This window comes from Pelodiscus sinensis, chromosome 4, assembly GCF_052426305.1.
Source record: "Pelodiscus sinensis isolate ZL-2025 chromosome 4, ASM5242630v1, whole genome shotgun sequence".
Classification (NCBI taxonomy): Eukaryota; Metazoa; Chordata; order Testudines; family Trionychidae; genus Pelodiscus; species Pelodiscus sinensis.
The window spans coordinates 372,948-389,519 of NC_143055.1; the positions used below are offsets into that span (position 1 = coordinate 372,948).

The 16,572-nt window shown below is 68.5% G+C and overlaps 1 protein-coding gene across 9 annotated transcripts in view; it reads left to right on the forward strand.

Moving 5' to 3' along the window:
• LOXL3 (lysyl oxidase like 3) overlaps positions 1 to 16,572 on the forward strand; it is a 56,613-nt gene that overhangs the window by 37,325 nt on the left and 2,716 nt on the right. For all 9 annotated transcript variants that reach the window (XM_089777671.1, XM_089777675.1, XM_089777676.1 and 6 more), the window contains 5 exons: positions 5,195 to 5,368; positions 5,774 to 5,936; positions 7,167 to 7,410; positions 10,741 to 10,856; positions 10,989 to 11,125. In XM_089777671.1, the coding sequence (XP_089633797.1) occupies positions 5,195 to 5,368; positions 5,774 to 5,936; positions 7,167 to 7,410; positions 10,741 to 10,856; positions 10,989 to 11,125 (834 nt within the window). The remainder of the gene's footprint in view (positions 1 to 5,194; positions 5,369 to 5,773; positions 5,937 to 7,166; positions 7,411 to 10,740; positions 10,857 to 10,988; positions 11,126 to 16,572) is intronic.

The window sequence follows — 16,572 nt, forward strand, 5'->3', positions numbered from 1 at the left end:
TGACAGGCTGCTGCCCCGCAGAGCTGACTGGAACCCGCCCTAGGAATACCCGGCCCGGGGGGAGCCCCCTGCGCAGGGTGGGGGGGGCCATGCCAGCTGTGGGATTACCGTGCCCCCAGGGCTGAGCCCAGCCTCAGTGGCAGCTGGTGAGGCTGAAAGGAGAGGGTCACACCCACGCGGTTAGGTACTTGGGGGCAGCCCCCCCAGAGTACATGGCCCTGCTCCGCTGTGGGTTTCTGCCCATTCCATGGGTCTCAGGAGTGTGCCTGTCCAGGTGGGGGCGTGTCCCACTAGGGTCTGTTCTGTTCACAGCCCCCCCAGGCCTGGCAGCAGGAGACCATGGCCCAGCACTGGCTGCCCCCCGCCTGGGCCCATGGGGAGGGGAGGTCCCGAGCACCCCACAGTTGGCTGTTTTGCGCTGCATGCAGGGCCAGCCTGCCCATGCAGGCCAACTAGGCAGGCACTTAGGGAGCCGGGCTTTAAGTCTACGTCTACACGACGCGTTTTCTTGGCAAAAAATATGCTAATGAGGGACTCATTTGCATGAGTAGCTAGCTCATTTGCATATTTTCTGTCAATCCGTTTTTGCGCGAAAACAAGCAGTGTGGAGGTTTTCTTTTTGCGCAAAACCCCCTTTTCCCGCGAGATCCTTATGCCCCCAAAAAGGAGGTGTACTGATCTTGCAGAAAAAGGGCGTTTTGTGCAAAAAGAAAACCTCCACACTGCTTGTTTTTGCGCAAAACCCCCTCGCGCAAAAACGGATTGACAGAAAATATGCAAATAAGATTGTGACTTATGCAAATGAGTCCCTCGTTATCAGGGCTCGCCGAGTGGTGATGAGCCCGCTCGCCAGCTGCGCGGTTCTGTGCTCTGCGCATGCGCAGATCGCTCCGCGCCGGCTTGTCCGGGGTGTAATCTACTCACCACGGGCAAGTAGATGACACTATTTGTCAAGCCCTGCTCATTAGCATATTTTTCGCCAAGAAAACTTGTAGGCTGTGTCTACACTGGCACCCTTTTCCGGAAAAGGGATACTAATGAGACACTTCGGAATTGCAAATGCCGCGGGGGATTTAAATATCCCCCGCGGCATTTACATAAACATGGCTGCCACTTTTTTCCGGCTCGGGGCTTTGCTGGAGAAAAGCGCCAGTCTAGACGGGATCTTTCGGAAAATAAAACCTTTTCCGGAAGATCCCTTATCTTCACAGAGCGCCGTCCACACAGAGGCCACACACAGAGCCTCCCCCTCCCCCCCACTGCCAGGTGCAGCCGGCCACACACAGAGCCTCCCCCCACCGCCGCCAGGTGCAGCTGGCCACACACAGAGCCTCCCCCCCACCGCCGCCAGGTGCAGCGGGCCACACACAGAGCCTCCCCCCCACCGCTGCCAGGTGCAGCCGGCCACACACAGAGCCTCCCCCCACCGCCGCCAGGTGCAGCCGGCCACACACAGAGCCTCCCTCCCCCACCGCCAGGTGCAGCCGGCCACACACAGAGCCTCCCCCCACCGCCGCCAGGTGCAGCCAGCAACTCACAGAGCCTCCCCCCCCCACTGCCAGGTGCAGCCGGCCACACACAGAGCCTCCCCCCCACCGCCGCCAGGTGCAGCCAGCCACACACAGAGCCTCCCCCCCACCGCCGCCAGGTGCAGCCGGCCACACACAGAGCCTCCCCCCCACCGCCGCCAGGTGCAGCCGGCCACACACAGAGCCTCCCCCCCCCCGCCGCCAGGTGCAGCCAGCCACACACACAGAGCCTCCCCCCCACCGCCGCCAGGTGCAGCCGGCCACACACAGAGCCTCCCCCCCCACCGCCGCCAGGTGCAGCCAGCCACACACACAGCCTCCCCCCACCGCCGCCAGGTGCAGCCGGCCACACACAGAGCCTCCCCCCACCGCCGCCAGGTGCAGCCAGCCACACACAGAGCCTCCCCCACCGTCGCCAGGTGCAGCGGGCCACACACAGAGCCTCCCCCCCACCGCTGCCAGGTGCAGCCGGCCACACACAGAGCCTCCCCCCACCGCCGCCAGGTGCAGCCGGCCACACACAGAGCCTCCCTCCCCCACCGCCAGGTGCAGCCGGCCACACACAGAGCCTCCCCCCCACCGCCGCCAGGTGCAGCCAGCAACTCACAGAGCCTCCCCCCCCCACTGCCAGGTGCAGCCGGCCACACACAGAGCCTCCCCCCCACCGCCGCCAGGTGCAGCCAGCCACACACAGAGCCTCCCCCCCACCGCCGCCAGGTGCAGCCGGCCACACACAGAGCCTCCCCCCCACCGCCGCCAGGTGCAGCCGGCCACACACAGAGCCTCCCCCCCCCCCCGCCGCCAGGTGCAGCCAGCCACACACACAGAGCCTCCCCCCCACCGCCGCCAGGTGCAGCCGGCCACACACAGAGCCTCCCCCCCACCGCCGCCAGGTGCAGCCAGCCACACACACAGCCTCCCCCCCACCGCCGCCAGGTGCAGCCGGCCACACACAGAGCCTCCCCCCACCGCCGCCAGGTGCAGCCAGCCACACACAGAGCCTCCCCCCCACCGCCAGGTGCAGCCAGCCACACATAGAGCCCTCCCCCACCGCCACGTGCAGCCAGCCACACACAGAGCCTCCCCCCACCGCCAGGTGCAGCCGACCACACACAGAGCCCCCCCCCCGCCGCCAAGTGCAGTTGGCCACACACAGAGCCTCCCCCCCTCCCGCCAAGTGCAGTTGGCCACACACAGAGCCCCCCCCTCGCCGCCAAGTGCAGTTGGCCACACACAGAGCCTCCCCCCCCTCCCGCCAAGTGCAGTTGGCCACACTCAGAGCCCCCCCTCGCCGCCAAGTGCAGTTGGCCACACACAGAGCCCCCCCCTCGCCGCCAAGTGCAGTTGGCCACACACAGAGCCCCCCCCCTCGCCGCCAAGTGCAGTTGGCCACACTCAGAGCCCCCCCCTCGCCGCCAAGTGCAGTTGGCCACACACAGAGCCCCCCCCTCGCCGCCAAGTGCAGTTGGCCACACACAGCGCCCCCCCCTCGCCGCCAAGTGCAGTTGGCCACACACAGCGCCCCCCCCTCGCCGCCAAGTGCAGTTGGCCACACACAGAGCCCCCCCCTCGCCGCCAAGTGCAGTTGGCCACACACAGTGCCCCCCCCTCGCCGCCAAGTGCAGTTGGCCACACACAGAGCCCCCCCCCGCCAAGTGCAGTTGGCCACACACAGAGCCCCCCCCCTCGCCGCCAAGTGCAGTTGGCCACACACAGAGCCCCCCCCTCGCCGCCAAGTGCAGTTGGCGACACACAGAGCCCCCCCCCTCCCGCCAAGTGCAGTTGGCCACACACAGAGCCCCCCCCCCCCCGCCAAGTGCAGTTGGCCACACACAGAGCCCCCCCCCTCGCCGCCAAGTGCAGTTGGCCACACACGGAGCCCCCCCCTCGCCGCCAAGTGCAGTTGGCCACACACAGAGCCCCCCCCTCGCCGCCAAGTGCAGTTGGCCACACACAGAGCCCCCCCCCGCCAAGTGCAGTTGGCCACACACAGAGCCCCCCCCCTCGCCGCCAAGTGCAGTTGGCCACACACAGAGCCCCCCCCTCGCCGCCAAGCGCAGTTGGCCACACACAGAGCCCCCCCCCCCGCCAAGCGCAGTTGGCCACACACAGAGCCCCCCCCCCGCCAAGTGCAGTTGGCCACACACAGAGCCCCCCCCCCCGCCAAGTGCAGTTGGCCACACACAGAGCCCCCCCCCCCGCCAAGTGCAGTTGGCCACACACAGAGCCCCCCCCCGCCAAGTGCAGTTGGCCACACACAGAGCCCCCCCCCCGCCAAGGGCAGTTGGCCACACACAGAGCCCCCCCCGCCAAGCGCAGTTGGCCACACACAGAGCCCCCCCCCGCCAAGTGCAGTTGGCCACACACAGAGCCCCCCCCTCGCCGCCAAGCGCAGTTTGCCACACACAGAGCCCCCCCCCGCCAAGTGCAGTTGGCCACACACAGAGCCCCCCCCTCGCCGCCAAGCGCAGTTGGCCACACACAGAGCCCCCCCCTCGCCGCCAAGTGCAGTTGGCCACACTCAGAGCCCCCCCCTCGCCGCCAAGTGCAGTTGGCCACACACAGAGCCCCCCCCTCGCCGCCAAGCGCAGTTGGCCACACACAGAGCCCCCCCCTCGCCGCCAAGCGCAGTTGGCCACACACAGAGCCCCCCCCTCGCCGCCAAGTGCAGTTGGCCACACACAGAGCCCCCCCCCGCCAAGTGCAGTTGGCCACACACAGAGCCCCCCCCCCGCCAAGTGCAGTTGGCCACACACAGAGCCCCCCCCCCCGCCAAGTGCAGTTGGCCACACACAGAGCCCCCCCCCCCGCCAAGTGCAGTTGGCCACACACAGAGCCCCCCCCCGCCAAGTGCAGTTGGCCACACACAGAGCCCCCCCCCCCGCCAAGTGCAGTTGGCCACACACAGAGCCCCCCCCCCCGCCAAGTGCAGTTGGCCACACACAGAGCCCCCCCCCCCCGCCAAGGGCAGTTGGCCACACACAGAGCCCCCCCCCGCCAAGTGCAGTTGGCCACACACAGAGCCCCCCCCCGCCAAGCGCAGTTGGCCACACACAGAGCCCCCCCCCCCCGCCAAGTGCAGTTGGCCACACATAGAGCCTCCGCCCCCCCCCACACCCCACCGCCAGGCGGTGCCGGCCATGCAGGGGTTTTAGGGCTGGCTCCCCTGCTGCGTCCCCCAAAGTACTGACCAGCGGAGGTGCCAAAGTCACATTTGCCGAAGGCACCAATAACCCTTGGGCCAGCCCGGGCTGCATGCTCCCTGCATGCCCGTGGGGGGTGGGCAGCAAGCAAGCTGGGCGCATGCAGCCCCCTCCCCTCCGGTGGGCCCTCCCTTGCTCCCTGCGAACAAGGAGTGCTGATTTGACACCCGCCTCCGTGGCCCCATCGCCAGCCTACATCAGGGTGTTGGCAGCTGGCTGGGGCTGGAGCCACGTGGCACAGGCTCCCTCGTGGTCCTGCCACGCCGGGCTGTGGTGGGCTGTGCTGGGAGGGGCTGGCCCTGCACCTGACGCACCTGCAGCAGGAGAGGGCAGAGAGCGCTGGGCACTCCCTGGCAGCCTGCACAGGCTCTGAGACACCGGGCCTCGGCTGCAGGGGCTGCCCCGGGGGCCAGCCCTTCCCACTCCCCCCGCTGACCAGGCCTCGCCACTTTCTCTCCGCAGATTCGCCTGAGTGGGGGCCGGAGCCGCTTTGAGGGACGGGTCGAGGTGGCCGTGGGCACTGGGAGCAACGGGCGCCCCAGGTGGGGCCTGGTCTGTGGCGACGGCTGGGGCACCCTGGAGGCCATGGTGGCTTGTCGCCAGCTGGGCCTGGGATTCGCGAACCACGGCTTACAAGTGGGTCGTAGCGCTGGCTTGGCCAGGGCCGCTAACCAGGCACAGCGTCCGGGACCCTGGGGGCAAGGGCTGCCAGCTGGCCGGGAGCTGCATGCTCAGAGCCCTCGGCGCTGTCCCGGCTCCTCATAGTAGGAGGAAGGACCCCAACCGAGGGCCGTGGGGCAGGGTCTGCGGTGAGGGCCATGGTGGCCTGTCGCCAGCTGGGCCAGGGTGTGCGAGGGCCTGGGGCCAGTGCCCGCCCCACTGGGAGTGTGGGGGGGCAGGGCTCCCAGGGCCCAGGGAGCTGGGGGAGGGATGCTTGGTTTCTGGGAGCTGCTGGCGGGGTTAGCGGCTCAGGCGGGGCTGGGCACGGGGCGCGCCCGGGATGGGCGTGTGGGTCTCTGACCAGCCGGACATCTCTCCCAGGAGACGTGGTACTGGGACGCCAGCAACGTGACAGAGATGGTGCTGAGCGGCGTGCGCTGCGCTGGCCACGAGATGGCGCTGACCCACTGCCAGCACCACGGCAGCAGCTTCAACTGCAAGAAGACGGGCACCCGCTTCGCCGCCGGGGTCATCTGCTCAGAGAGTGAGCGGGGTGGGCAGGGGGCGGGGCACGGGCCCCACCTGGGCACCTCCTCTCAGCCCCACGCCCCACGCCGATTGACTGCTCTGTCCCCCAGCGCCGATTGGCTGCTCTTTCCTACCCCACGCTGATTGGCTGCTCTGTTCCCCCCTCTCTGTGCCGATTGGCTGCTCTGTTCCCCCCTCTCTGTGCCGATTGGCTGCTCTGTTCCCCCCCCCCCCGTGTTGATTGGCTGCTGTGTCCCCTGCACTGATTGTCCGCTCTGTCCCCCCATGCCGATTGGCTACTCTATCCCCCCATGCGCTGTCCCAGATTGGCTTAGAACTTGCCATCCTTGTACTTTAACTAAATCTGGCCATGATCTTCCCCTCCCACACCCCCAGCAGTGAGCAGGCTCCTCCCTCCCCAGCAGTGAGCAGGCTCCCCCCCAGCAGTGAGCAGGCTCCCCCCCAGCAGTGAGCAGGCTCCTCCCCCCTGGCAGTGAGCAGGCTCCCCCCCAGCAGTGAGCAGGCTCCCCCCCAGCAGTGAGCAGGCTCCCCCCCAGCAGTGAGCAGGCTCCTCCCCCTGGCAGTGAGCAGGCTCCCCCCCAGCAGTGAGCAGGCTCCTCCCCCCCTGGCAGTGAGCAGGCTCCCCCCCCGGCAGTGAGCAGGCTCCCCTCCCAGCAGTAAGTAGGCTCCCCCCCAGCAGTGAGCAGGCTCCTCCCCCTGGCAGTGAGCAGGCTCCCCTCCCAGCAGTAAGTAGGCTCCCCCCCAGCAGTGAGCAGGCTCCCCCCAGCAATGAGCAGGCTCCTCCCCCTGGCAGTGAGCAGGCTCCCCCCCAGCAGTGAGCAGGCTCCCCTCCCAGCAGTAAGTAGGCTCCCCCCCAGCAGTGAGCAGGCTCCCCCCCCAGCAGTGAGCAGGCTCCCCCCCAGCAGTGAGCAGTCTCCCCCCCCAGCAGTGAGCAGGCTCCCCCCCAGCAGTGAGCAGGCTCCCCTCCCAGCAGTAAGTAGGCTCCCCCCCAGCAGTGAGCAGGCTCCTCCCCCTGGCAGTGAGCAGGCTCCCCTCCCAGCAGTAAGTAGGCTCCCCCCCAGCAGTGAGCAGGCTCCTCCCCCCTGGCAGTGAGCAGGCTCCCCTCCCAGCAGTAAGTAGGCTCCCCCCCCAGCAGTGAGCAGTCTCCCCCCCCAGCAGTGAGCAGGCTCCCCCCCAGCAGTGAGCAGGCTCCCCCACAGCAGTGAGCAGGCCTCTCTCCCTGCAGCTGCCTCGGACCTGCTGCTGCACGCCCCGCTGGTGCAGGAGACGGCCTACATAGAGGACCGGCCCTTGCACATGCTGTACTGCGCGGCGGAGGAGAACTGTCTCGCCAGCAGCGCCCGCAACGCCAACTGGCCCTATGGGCACCGCCGCCTGCTGCGCTTCTCCTCCCAGATCCACAACAACGGCCGCGCTGACTTCCGCCCCAAGGCCGGGCGCCACTCCTGGGTCTGGCACGAATGCCACAGGTACCCGGGCGGCTTGCCGGGGCCGGGGAAGCAGGGCGCAGCTGGGCCAGAGCGTGCGGCGAAGGCCAGGACTTTAACGGGTCGACAAAGAGCCAGATACATTCATGGGGGGGCCATCCATGGCCACGAGCCAGGAGGGGTAGGGACGGGGTCCCCACCTCCGTTGCTCTGGAGGTGGGTGACGGGGGGGGATCAGGGTTCCCTGTTGTGTCCCCTCCCTCTGGGGCACCCGGCACTGGCCACTGGCAGCTGACAGGGTGCTGGGCTGGACGGGCCCTGGTCTGACCCCATCTGGCCGCGCTTAGGTTCTTATGGGCCTACATGGGGCTGCTGGAGGCAGAGGCCCTGCGGGGCCGGGCAGGGTCTGGTGGAGGCTGGTGGGAGGCTGAGGGGAGGCCAGGCAGGGGCTGGCAGGTGCTAGGCAGAGCCTGGAGGGTGACTGGGCAGGGTCTGGTGGAGGCTGAGGGGAGGCCGGGCGGAGGCCAGGCAGGGTCCGGAGGATGCTGAGGGGAGGCCAGGCAGGGGCCGGGCGGATGCTGAGGGAAGGCCGGGCAGGGTCCGGAGGAGGCCGGGCGGAGGCCAGGCAGGGTCCGGAGGATGCTGAGGGGAGGCCAGGCAGGGTGCTGAGGGGAGGCCGGGCAGGGTCCGGAGGATGCTGAGGGGAGGCTGGGCAGGGTCCGGTGGAGGCTGAGGGGAGGCCGGGCAGGGTCCGGAGGAGGCTGAGGGGAGGCCGGGCAGGGTCTGGAGGAGGCCAGGCGGAGGCCGGGCAGGGTCCGGTGGATGCTGAGGGGAGGCCGGGCAGGGTCCGGAGGAGGCCAGGTGGAGGCCGGGCAGGGTCCGGTGGAGGCTGAGGGGAGGCCGGGCAGGGTCCGGAGGAGGCTGAGGGAAGGCCGGGCAGGGTCCGGAGGATGCTGAGGGGAGGCCGGGCAGGGTCCGGAGGAGGCCAGGTGGAGGCCGGGCAGGGTCCGGTGGAGGCTGAGGGGAGGCCGGGCAGGGTCCGGAGGATGCTGAGGGGAGGCCGGGCAGGGTCCGGTGGAGGCTGAGGGGAGGCCGGGCAGGGTCCGGAGGAGGCTGAGGGGAGGCCGGGCAGGGTCCGGAGGAGGCTGAGGGGAGGCCGGGCAGGGTCCGGAGGAGGCCAGGCGGAGGCCGGGCAGGGTCCGGTGGATGCTGAGGGGGGGCCGGGCAGGGTCCGGAGGATGCTGAGGGGAGGCCGGGCAGGGTCCGGTGGAGGCTGAGGGGAGGCCGGGCAGGGTCCGGAGGATGCTGAGGGGAGGCCGGGCAGGGGCTGGGCGGATGCTGAGGGAAGGCCGGGCAGGGTCCGGAGGATGCTGAGGGGAGGCCGGGCAGGGGCTGGGCGGATGCTGAGGGGAGGCCGGGCAGGGTCCGGAGGATGCTGAGGGGAGGCCGGGGAGGGTCCGGAGGATGCTGAGGGGAGGCCGGGCAGGGTCCGGAGGATGCTGAGGGGAGGCCGGGCAGGGGCCAGGGGAGGCCGGGCAGGATCCGGAGGAGGCTGAGGGGAGGCCGGGCAGGGTCCGGAGGATGCTGAGGGAAGGCCGGGCAGGGTCCGGAGGATGCTGAGGGAAGGCCGGGCAGGGGTCAGGGGAGGCCGGGCAGGATCCGGAGGAGGCTGAGGGGAGGCCGGGCAGGGTCCGGTGGATGCTGAGGGAAGGCCGGGCAGGGTCCGGAGGATGCTGAGGGGAGGCCGGGCAGGGGCCGGTGGATGCTGAGGGGAGGCCGGGCAGGGTCCGGAGGAGGCTGAGGGAAGGCCGGGCAGGGTCCGGAGGAGGCTGAGGGGAGGCCGGGCAGGGCCGGGCAGAGGCCAGCGGGAGGCTGGGCAGGGCTGGGCAGAGCCTGTGGAGAGGCCAGGCAAGGTCTGGAGGAGGCCTGACTGGTGCTTGGTGGCTGCCTGCTCCGCCACACGGTGAGTCCTGTGGGGCCGTGCGCTGGGCCCCCTGCACGGGCCTTGCGCCACTGACGGACCGGGCCGGGCCTGGGCACCACTGAGGGCAGCTGCTCAGGGCGAATTGCTCAAACCCCGGGCTGGCTACAGTCACAAAACAGTCACACCGAGCACTCCAGATGCAGCACGTCTCTGGGATCCCCCGTCTCCCCCTCCACTGCCTGTATCTCCCCCCCACTGCAGCACATCTCTGGGATTCCCCGTTTCCCCCCCCACTGTCTGTATCTCCCCCCCACTGCAGCACATCTCTGGGATCCCCCAGCTCCCCCCCCACTGCAGCACATCTCTGGGATCCCCTGTCTCCCCCTCCACTGCCTGTATCTCCCTCCCACTGCAGCACATCTCTGGGATCCCCCGTCTTCCCCTCCACTGTGTGTATCTCCCCCCCCCCCACTGCAGCACATCTCTGGGATCCCCCGTCTTCCCCTCCACTGTGTGTATCTCCCCCCCACTGCAGCACATCTCTGGGATCCCCCGTCTTCCCCTCCACTGTGTGTATCTCCCCCCCCCCCACTGCAGCACATCTCTGGGATCCCCCGTCTTCCCCTCCACTGTGTGTATCTCCCCCCCACTGCAGCACATCTCTGGGATCCCCCGTCTCCCCCTCCACTGTGTGTATCCCCCCCCCCACTGCAGCACATCTCTGGGATCCCCCGTCTCCCCCTCCACTGCCTGTATCTCCCCCCCACTGCAGCACATCTCTGGGATCCCCCAGCTCCCCCCCCACTGCAGCACATCTCTGGGATCCCCCATCTCCCTCCTCCACTGCATGTGTCCCCCCCCCCCCACTGCAGCACATCTCTGGGATCCCCCATCTCTCCCCCCACACTGCGTGTCTCCCCCCCCCGCTGCAGCACATCTCTGGGTTCCCCCGTCTCCCCCTCCACTGCGTGTGTCCCCCCCACTGCAGCACATCTCTGGGATCCCCCGTCTCCCCCCCCCACTGCATGTGTCTCCTCTGCCCCGCTGCAGCACATCTCTGGGATCCCCCGTCTCCCCCCCCCACTGCGTGTGTCTCCTCTGCCCCGCTGCAGCACATCTCTGGGATCCCCCGTCTCCCCCCCCCACTGCGTGTGTCTCCTCTGCCCCACTGCAGCACATCTCTGGGATCCCCCATCTCTCCCCCCGCCACTGCGTGTGTCTCCTCTGCCCCACTGCAGCACATCTCTGGGATGCCCCGTCTCCCCCCCCCCCACTGCGTGTGTCTCCTCTGCCCCACTGCAGCACATCTCTGGGATGCCCCATCTCTTCCCCCCCCCCCACTGCGTGTGTCTCCTGTGCCCCATTGCAGCACATCTCTGGGATGCCCCATCTCTTTCCCCCCACTGCGTGGCTCCGGGTGCAATGTGTGTGGGTTGTGTCTCTCTCAGGCACTATCACAGCATGGACATCTTTACCCACTATGATCTCCTGACTCCCAATGGCAGCAAGGTGGCCGAGGGCCACAAGGCCAGCTTCTGCCTGGAGGACACGGAGTGCCAGGAAGGTGGGTGCGGCGGCTGGGCATTGCCATGGTGTGTGCTGCCTGGCAGGCTCTGCCTCTGCTCCCCTCTCTCTGGGGCTGCCCTGTGGGGCGGGGGGCTGGGGCTGGAGCAGGAGTGACCTGCCCCCATTCCAGACGTGGCCAAGCGGTACGAGTGCGCCAACTTCGGCGAGCAGGGGATCACCGTGGGCTGCTGGGACCTCTACAGACACGACATCGACTGCCAGTGGATCGACATCACGGACATCCCGCCAGGCAACTACATCCTGCAGGTACGGGCAGGGCTGCTGCGCCGGCGCTGCCTCCGCGTGGGCGCCTCGGCGTGCCAGAGGCTCTCCACGGAAATGCCGAACGTGGCAAACTTGCTTGAGCAAAACCACAAAAACGAAAACAAAAAACGGGAGACCAAAGTTGAGCAAAAAAAAAAGTCACTGCACTTTTGAATGGCCCCACGCGCCTCACTCCTCAGAGGGAAACACGGAATAGCGGGCGTTTTCTGGGGGGTGTTACCGGACGGGGGCCCCAATACCGAACTGGCCAGGCAAAAACCGGACACCTGGCAATCCTAGGCATGCTGCGGCTGCAGGGTCCCCAGTGTCCCCGCCCCCGCTTCTCTGCCCCCCGCCGCCGCTTCTCTGCCCCCCGGAACTGCCTCTCTGCCCCCCGGCGCCTCTTCTCTGCCCCCTGGCGCTGCTTCTGTGCCCCCAGTGCCTCTTCTCTGCCCCCTGGCGCTGCCTCTGTGCCCCCCGGCGCCTCTTCTCTGCCCCCTGGTGCTGCTTCTGTGCCCCCCAGCGCCTCTTCTCTGCCCCCTGGCGCTGCCTCTCTGCCCCCCGGCGCCTCTTCTCTGCCCCCTGGCGCTGCCGCTCTGCCCCCCGGCGCCTCTTCTCTGCCCCCTGGTGCTGCCTCTGTGCCCCCCGGCGCCTCTTCTCTGCCCCCTGGCACTGCTTCTGTGCCCCCCGGCGCCTCTTCTCTGCCCCCTGGCGCTGCTTCTGTGCCCCCGGCGCCTCTTCTCTGCCCCCTGGCGCTGCCTCTGTGCCCCCCGGCGCCTCTTCTCTGCCCCCTGGCACTGCTTCTGTGCCCCCCAGCGCCTCTTCTCTGCCCCCTGGCGCTGCCTCTGTGCCCCCCGGCGCCTCTTCTCTGCCCCCTGGCGCTGCCTCTGTGCCCCCCGCGCCTCTTCTCTGCCCCCTGGCGCTGCCTCTCTGCCCCCCGGCGCCTCTTCTCTGCCCCCTGGCGCTGCTTCTGTGCCCCCCGGCGCCTCTTCTCTGCCCCCTGGCGCTGCCTCTGTGCCCCCCGGCGCCTCTTCTCTGCCCCCTGGCGCTGCCTCTGTGCCCCCGGCGCCTCTTCTCTGCCCCCTGGCGCTGCCTCTCTGCCCCCTGGCGCCTCTTCTCTGCCCCCTGGCGCTGCCTCTGTGCCCCCCGGCGCCTCTTCTCTGCCCCCTGGCGCTGCCTCTGTGCCCCCCGGCGCCTCTTCTCTGCCCCCTGGCACTGCCTCTGCGCCCCCCAGCGCCTCTTCTCTGCCCCCTGGCGCTGCCTCTGTGCCCCCCGGCGCCTCTTCTCTGCCCCCTGGCGCTGCCTCTCTGCCCCCCGGCGCCTCTTCTCTGCCCCCTGGCGCTGCTTCTGTGCCCCCCAGCGCCTCTTCTCTGCCCCCTGGCGCTGCTTCTGTGCCCCCCAGCGCCTCTTCTCTGCCCCCTGGAACTGCCTCTCTGCCCCCCGGCGCCTCTTCTCTGCCCCCTGGAACTGCCTCTCTGCCCCCCGGCGCCTCTTCTCTGCCCCCTGGCACTGCTTCTGTGCCCCCAGTGCCTCTTCTCTGCCCCCTGGCGCTGCCTCTGTGCCCCCCAGCGCCTCTTCTCTGTCCCCTGGCACTGCTTCTGTGCCCCCCAGCGCCTCTTCTCTGCCCCCTGGCGCTGCCTCTGTGCCCCCCAGTGCCTCTTCTCTGCCCCCTGGTGCTGCTTCTGTGCCCCCAGCGCCTCTTCTCTGCCCCCTGGCGCTGCTTCTGTGCCCCCCGGCGCCTCTTCTCTGCCCCCTGGCGCTGCCTCTGTGCCCCCCGGCGCCTCTTCTCTGCCCCCTGGCGCTGCCTCTGTGCCCCCCGGCGCCTCTTCTCTGCCCCCTTGTGCTGCTTCTGTGCCCCCAGCGCCTCTTCTCTGCCCCCTGGAACTGCCTCTCTGTCCCCCGGCGCCTCTTCTCTGCCCCCTGGAACTGCCTCTCTGCCCCCCGGCGCCTCTTCTCTGCCCCCTGGCACTGCTTCTGTGCCCCCAGCGCCTCTTCTCTGCCCCCTGGCGCTGCCTCTGTGCCCCTCGGCGCCTCTTCTCTGCCCTCTGGCACTGCTTCTGTGCCCCCAGTGCCTCTTCTCTGCCCCCTGGCGCTGCCTCTGTGCCCCCCGGCGCCTCTTCTCTGCCCCCTGGTGCTGCTTCTGTGCCCCCCAGCGCCTCTTCTCTGCCCCCTGGCGCTGCCTCTGTGCCCCCTGGCGCTGCTTCTGTGCCCCCCGGCGCCTCTTCTCTGCCCCCTGGCGCTGCCTCTGTGCCCCCCGGCGCCTCTTCTCTGCCCCCTGGTGCTGCTTCTGTGCCCCCCAGTGCCTCTTCTCTGCCCCCTAGTGCGGCTTCTCTGCCCCCCGCCGCCGCTTCTCTGCCCCCCGGTGCCTCTTCTCTGCCCCCTGGCGCCTCTTCTCTGCCCCCTGGTACTTCTGTGCCCCCTGGTGCCTCTTCTCTGCCCCCCAGTGCCTCTTCTCTGCCCCCTGGTACTTCTCTGCCCCCCAGTGCCTCTTTAGAGCTTGCTAGAGTGTGTGTGGGGGTGTATCGTATGCACCCAGTGTTGGGGTGGGGGCAGTCATTGGGCCAGGCCAGGCTTGGGGGAGGAGCCGATTGTAGGCGATCTACTGTCCTAGAGCTGAGGTTGCTTTTAGTTTGGGGTACGATGGTCCATGGTGGCCTCTCCTGTGGCAGCGAGTCCCGTGGGCCTTCCTGGCCACAGGACAGTTCTGTACCCCCCTCTGGGGCTGCCAGAGTCTGTCCCTGCCACCTTGCTGTCCCAGGCTGTCTGGGAGGAATCCTGGGGGGGTGGCCACGGAGCTGGTTTACTGTGGTGCCAGTGGGGCCAGGTTTACACTGGGGCCCTAGGGAGTGGCGGGTTCTGTGCGGGGGGAGAGGCTGGGCTGAGAGGGGATGGACGGTTTGGGGGTGTTGAGGCCCTAGGGAGTAGCGGGTTCTGTGGGGGGGGGGCGGGGTAGGGAGGGGACGGAAGTTTTGGGTGTGTTGCGGCCCTAGGGAGTAGCAGGTTCTGGGGGGGGGCTGGGCTGAGAGGGGATGGACGGTTTGAGGGTGTTGGGGCCCTAGCGAGTAGCAGGTTCTGGGGGGGGGCTGGGCTGAGAGGGGATGGACGGTTTGAGGGTGTTGGGGTCCTAGCGAGTAGCAGGTTCTGTGGGGGGGGGGCTGGGCTGAGAGGGGATGAACGGTTTGAGGGTGTTGGGGCCCTAGGGAGTAGCAGGTTCTGGGGGGGGGCTGGGCTGAGAGGGGATGGACGGTTTGAGGGTGTTGGGGCCCTAGCGAGTAGCAGGTTCTGGGGGGGGGCTGGGCTGAGAGGGGATGGACGGTTTGAGGGTGTTGGGGTCCTAGGGAGTAGCAGGTTCTGGGGGGGGGCTGGGCTGAGAGGGGATGAACGGTTTGAGGGTGTTGGGGTCCTAGGGAGTAGCAGGTTCTGTGGGGGGGGCTGGGCTGAGAGGGGACGGACGTTTTGGGGTGTTGGGGCCCTAGGGAGTAGCAGGTTCTGTGGGGGGGGGGCTGGGCTGAGAGGGGATGAACGGTTTGAGGGTGTTGGGGCCCTAGGGAGTAGCAGGTTCTGGGGGGGGCTGGGCTGAGAGGGGATGAACGGTTTGAGGGTGTTGGGGTCCTAGGGAGTAGCAGGTTCTGGGGGGGGCTGGGCTGAGAGGGGATGAACGGTTTGAGGGTGTTGGGGCCCTAGGGAGTAGCAGGTTCTGGGGGGGGGCTGGGCTGAGAGGGGATGGACGGTTTGAGGGTGTTGGGGCCCTAGCGAGTAGCAGGTTCTGGGGGGGGGCTGGGCTGAGAGGGGATGAACGGTTTGAGGGTGTTGGGGCCCTAGGGAGTAGCAGGTTCTGGGGGGGGGGGGCTGGGCTGAGAGGGGATGAACGGTTTGAGGGTGTTGGGGCCCTAGGGAGTAGCAGGTTCTGGGGGGGGGGCTGGGCTGAGAGGGGATGGACGGTTTGAGGGTGTTGGGGCCCTAGGGAGTAGCAGGTTCTGGGGGGGGCTGGGCTGAGAGGGGATGGACGGTTTGAGGGTGTTGGGGCCCTAGGGAGTAGCAGGTTCTGGGGGGGGGCTGGGCTGAGAGGGGATGGACGGTTTGAGGGTGTTGGGGCCCTAGGGAGTAGCAGGTTCTGGGGGGGGGCTGGGCTGAGAGGGGATGGACGGTTTGAGGGTGTTGGGGCCCTAGGGAGTAGCAGGTTCTGGGGGGGGGCTGGGCTGAGAGGGGATGGACGGTTTGAGGGTGTTGGGGCCCTAGCGAGTAGCAGGTTCTGGGGGGGGGCTGGGCTGAGAGGGGATGGACGGTTTGAGGGTGTTGGGGTCCTAGGGAGTAGCAGGTTCTGGGGGGGGGCTGGGCTGAGAGGGGATGGACGGTTTGAGGGTGTTGGGGCCCTAGCGAGTAGCAGGTTCTGGGGGGGGGCTGGGCTGAGAGGGGATGAACGGTTTGAGGGTGTTGGGGCCCTAGGGAGTAGCAGGTTCTGGGGGGGGGGCTGGGCTGAGAGGGGATGAACGGTTTGAGGGTGTTGGGGCCCTAGGGAGTAGCAGGTTCTGGGGGGGGGCTGGGCTGAGAGGGGATGGACGGTTTGAGGGTGTTGGGGCCCTAGGGAGTAGCAGGTTCTGGGGGGGGGCTGGGCTGAGAGGGGATGGACGGTTTGAGGGTGTTGGGGCCCTAGGGAGTAGCAGGTTCTGGGGGGGGGCTGGGCTGAGAGGGGATGGACGGTTTGAGGGTGTTGGGGCCCTAGGGAGTAGCAGGTTCTGGGGGGGGGCTGGGCTGAGAGGGGATGGACGGTTTGAGGGTGTTGGGGCCCTAGGGAGTAGCAGGTTCTGGGGGGGGGCTGGGCTGAGAGGGGATGGACGGTTTGAGGGTGTTGGGGCCCTAGCGAGTAGCAGGTTCTGGGGGGGGGCTGGGCTGAGAGGGGACGGACGTTTTGGGGTGTTGGGGCCCTAGGGAGTAGTAGGTTCTGGGGGGGGGCTGGGCTGAGAGGGGACGGACGGTTTGAGGGTGTTGGGGCCCTAGGGAGTAGCAGGTTCTGGGGGGGGCTGGGCTGAGAGGGGACGGACGTTTTGGGGTGTTGGGGCCCTAGGGAGTAGCAGGTTCTGGGGGGGGGCTGGGCAGGGCTGTTGTGCAGAGCATTGTGCATTTGTGGCAGGGTCTGGGGAGGGTGCTGGGCATAGCGACGTGAGGGGGGTTGTTCCGGCATTGGGCAGGGGGGCTGTGTGGCAGGGCAGGGGCATGCTGGTAGCACAGGCCTGGTTGGGCCATTGTGGCTGTGTCTACATGGGCAGGATTTTGCACAAGAGCACATGCCAGCGTAGAGGCTCTTGCGCGAGAAAGCTCTGCTGGCCAAACACTCTTGCGTTAAAAGTATTTGTGCAAAATCTTGCCCATGTAGACGTAGCCGGTGCCTGGCAAGTGCTGGTTTGTGAATAGTGCCCTCCCACTGGGCTGGGCGCAGCGGGGCGCCCCAC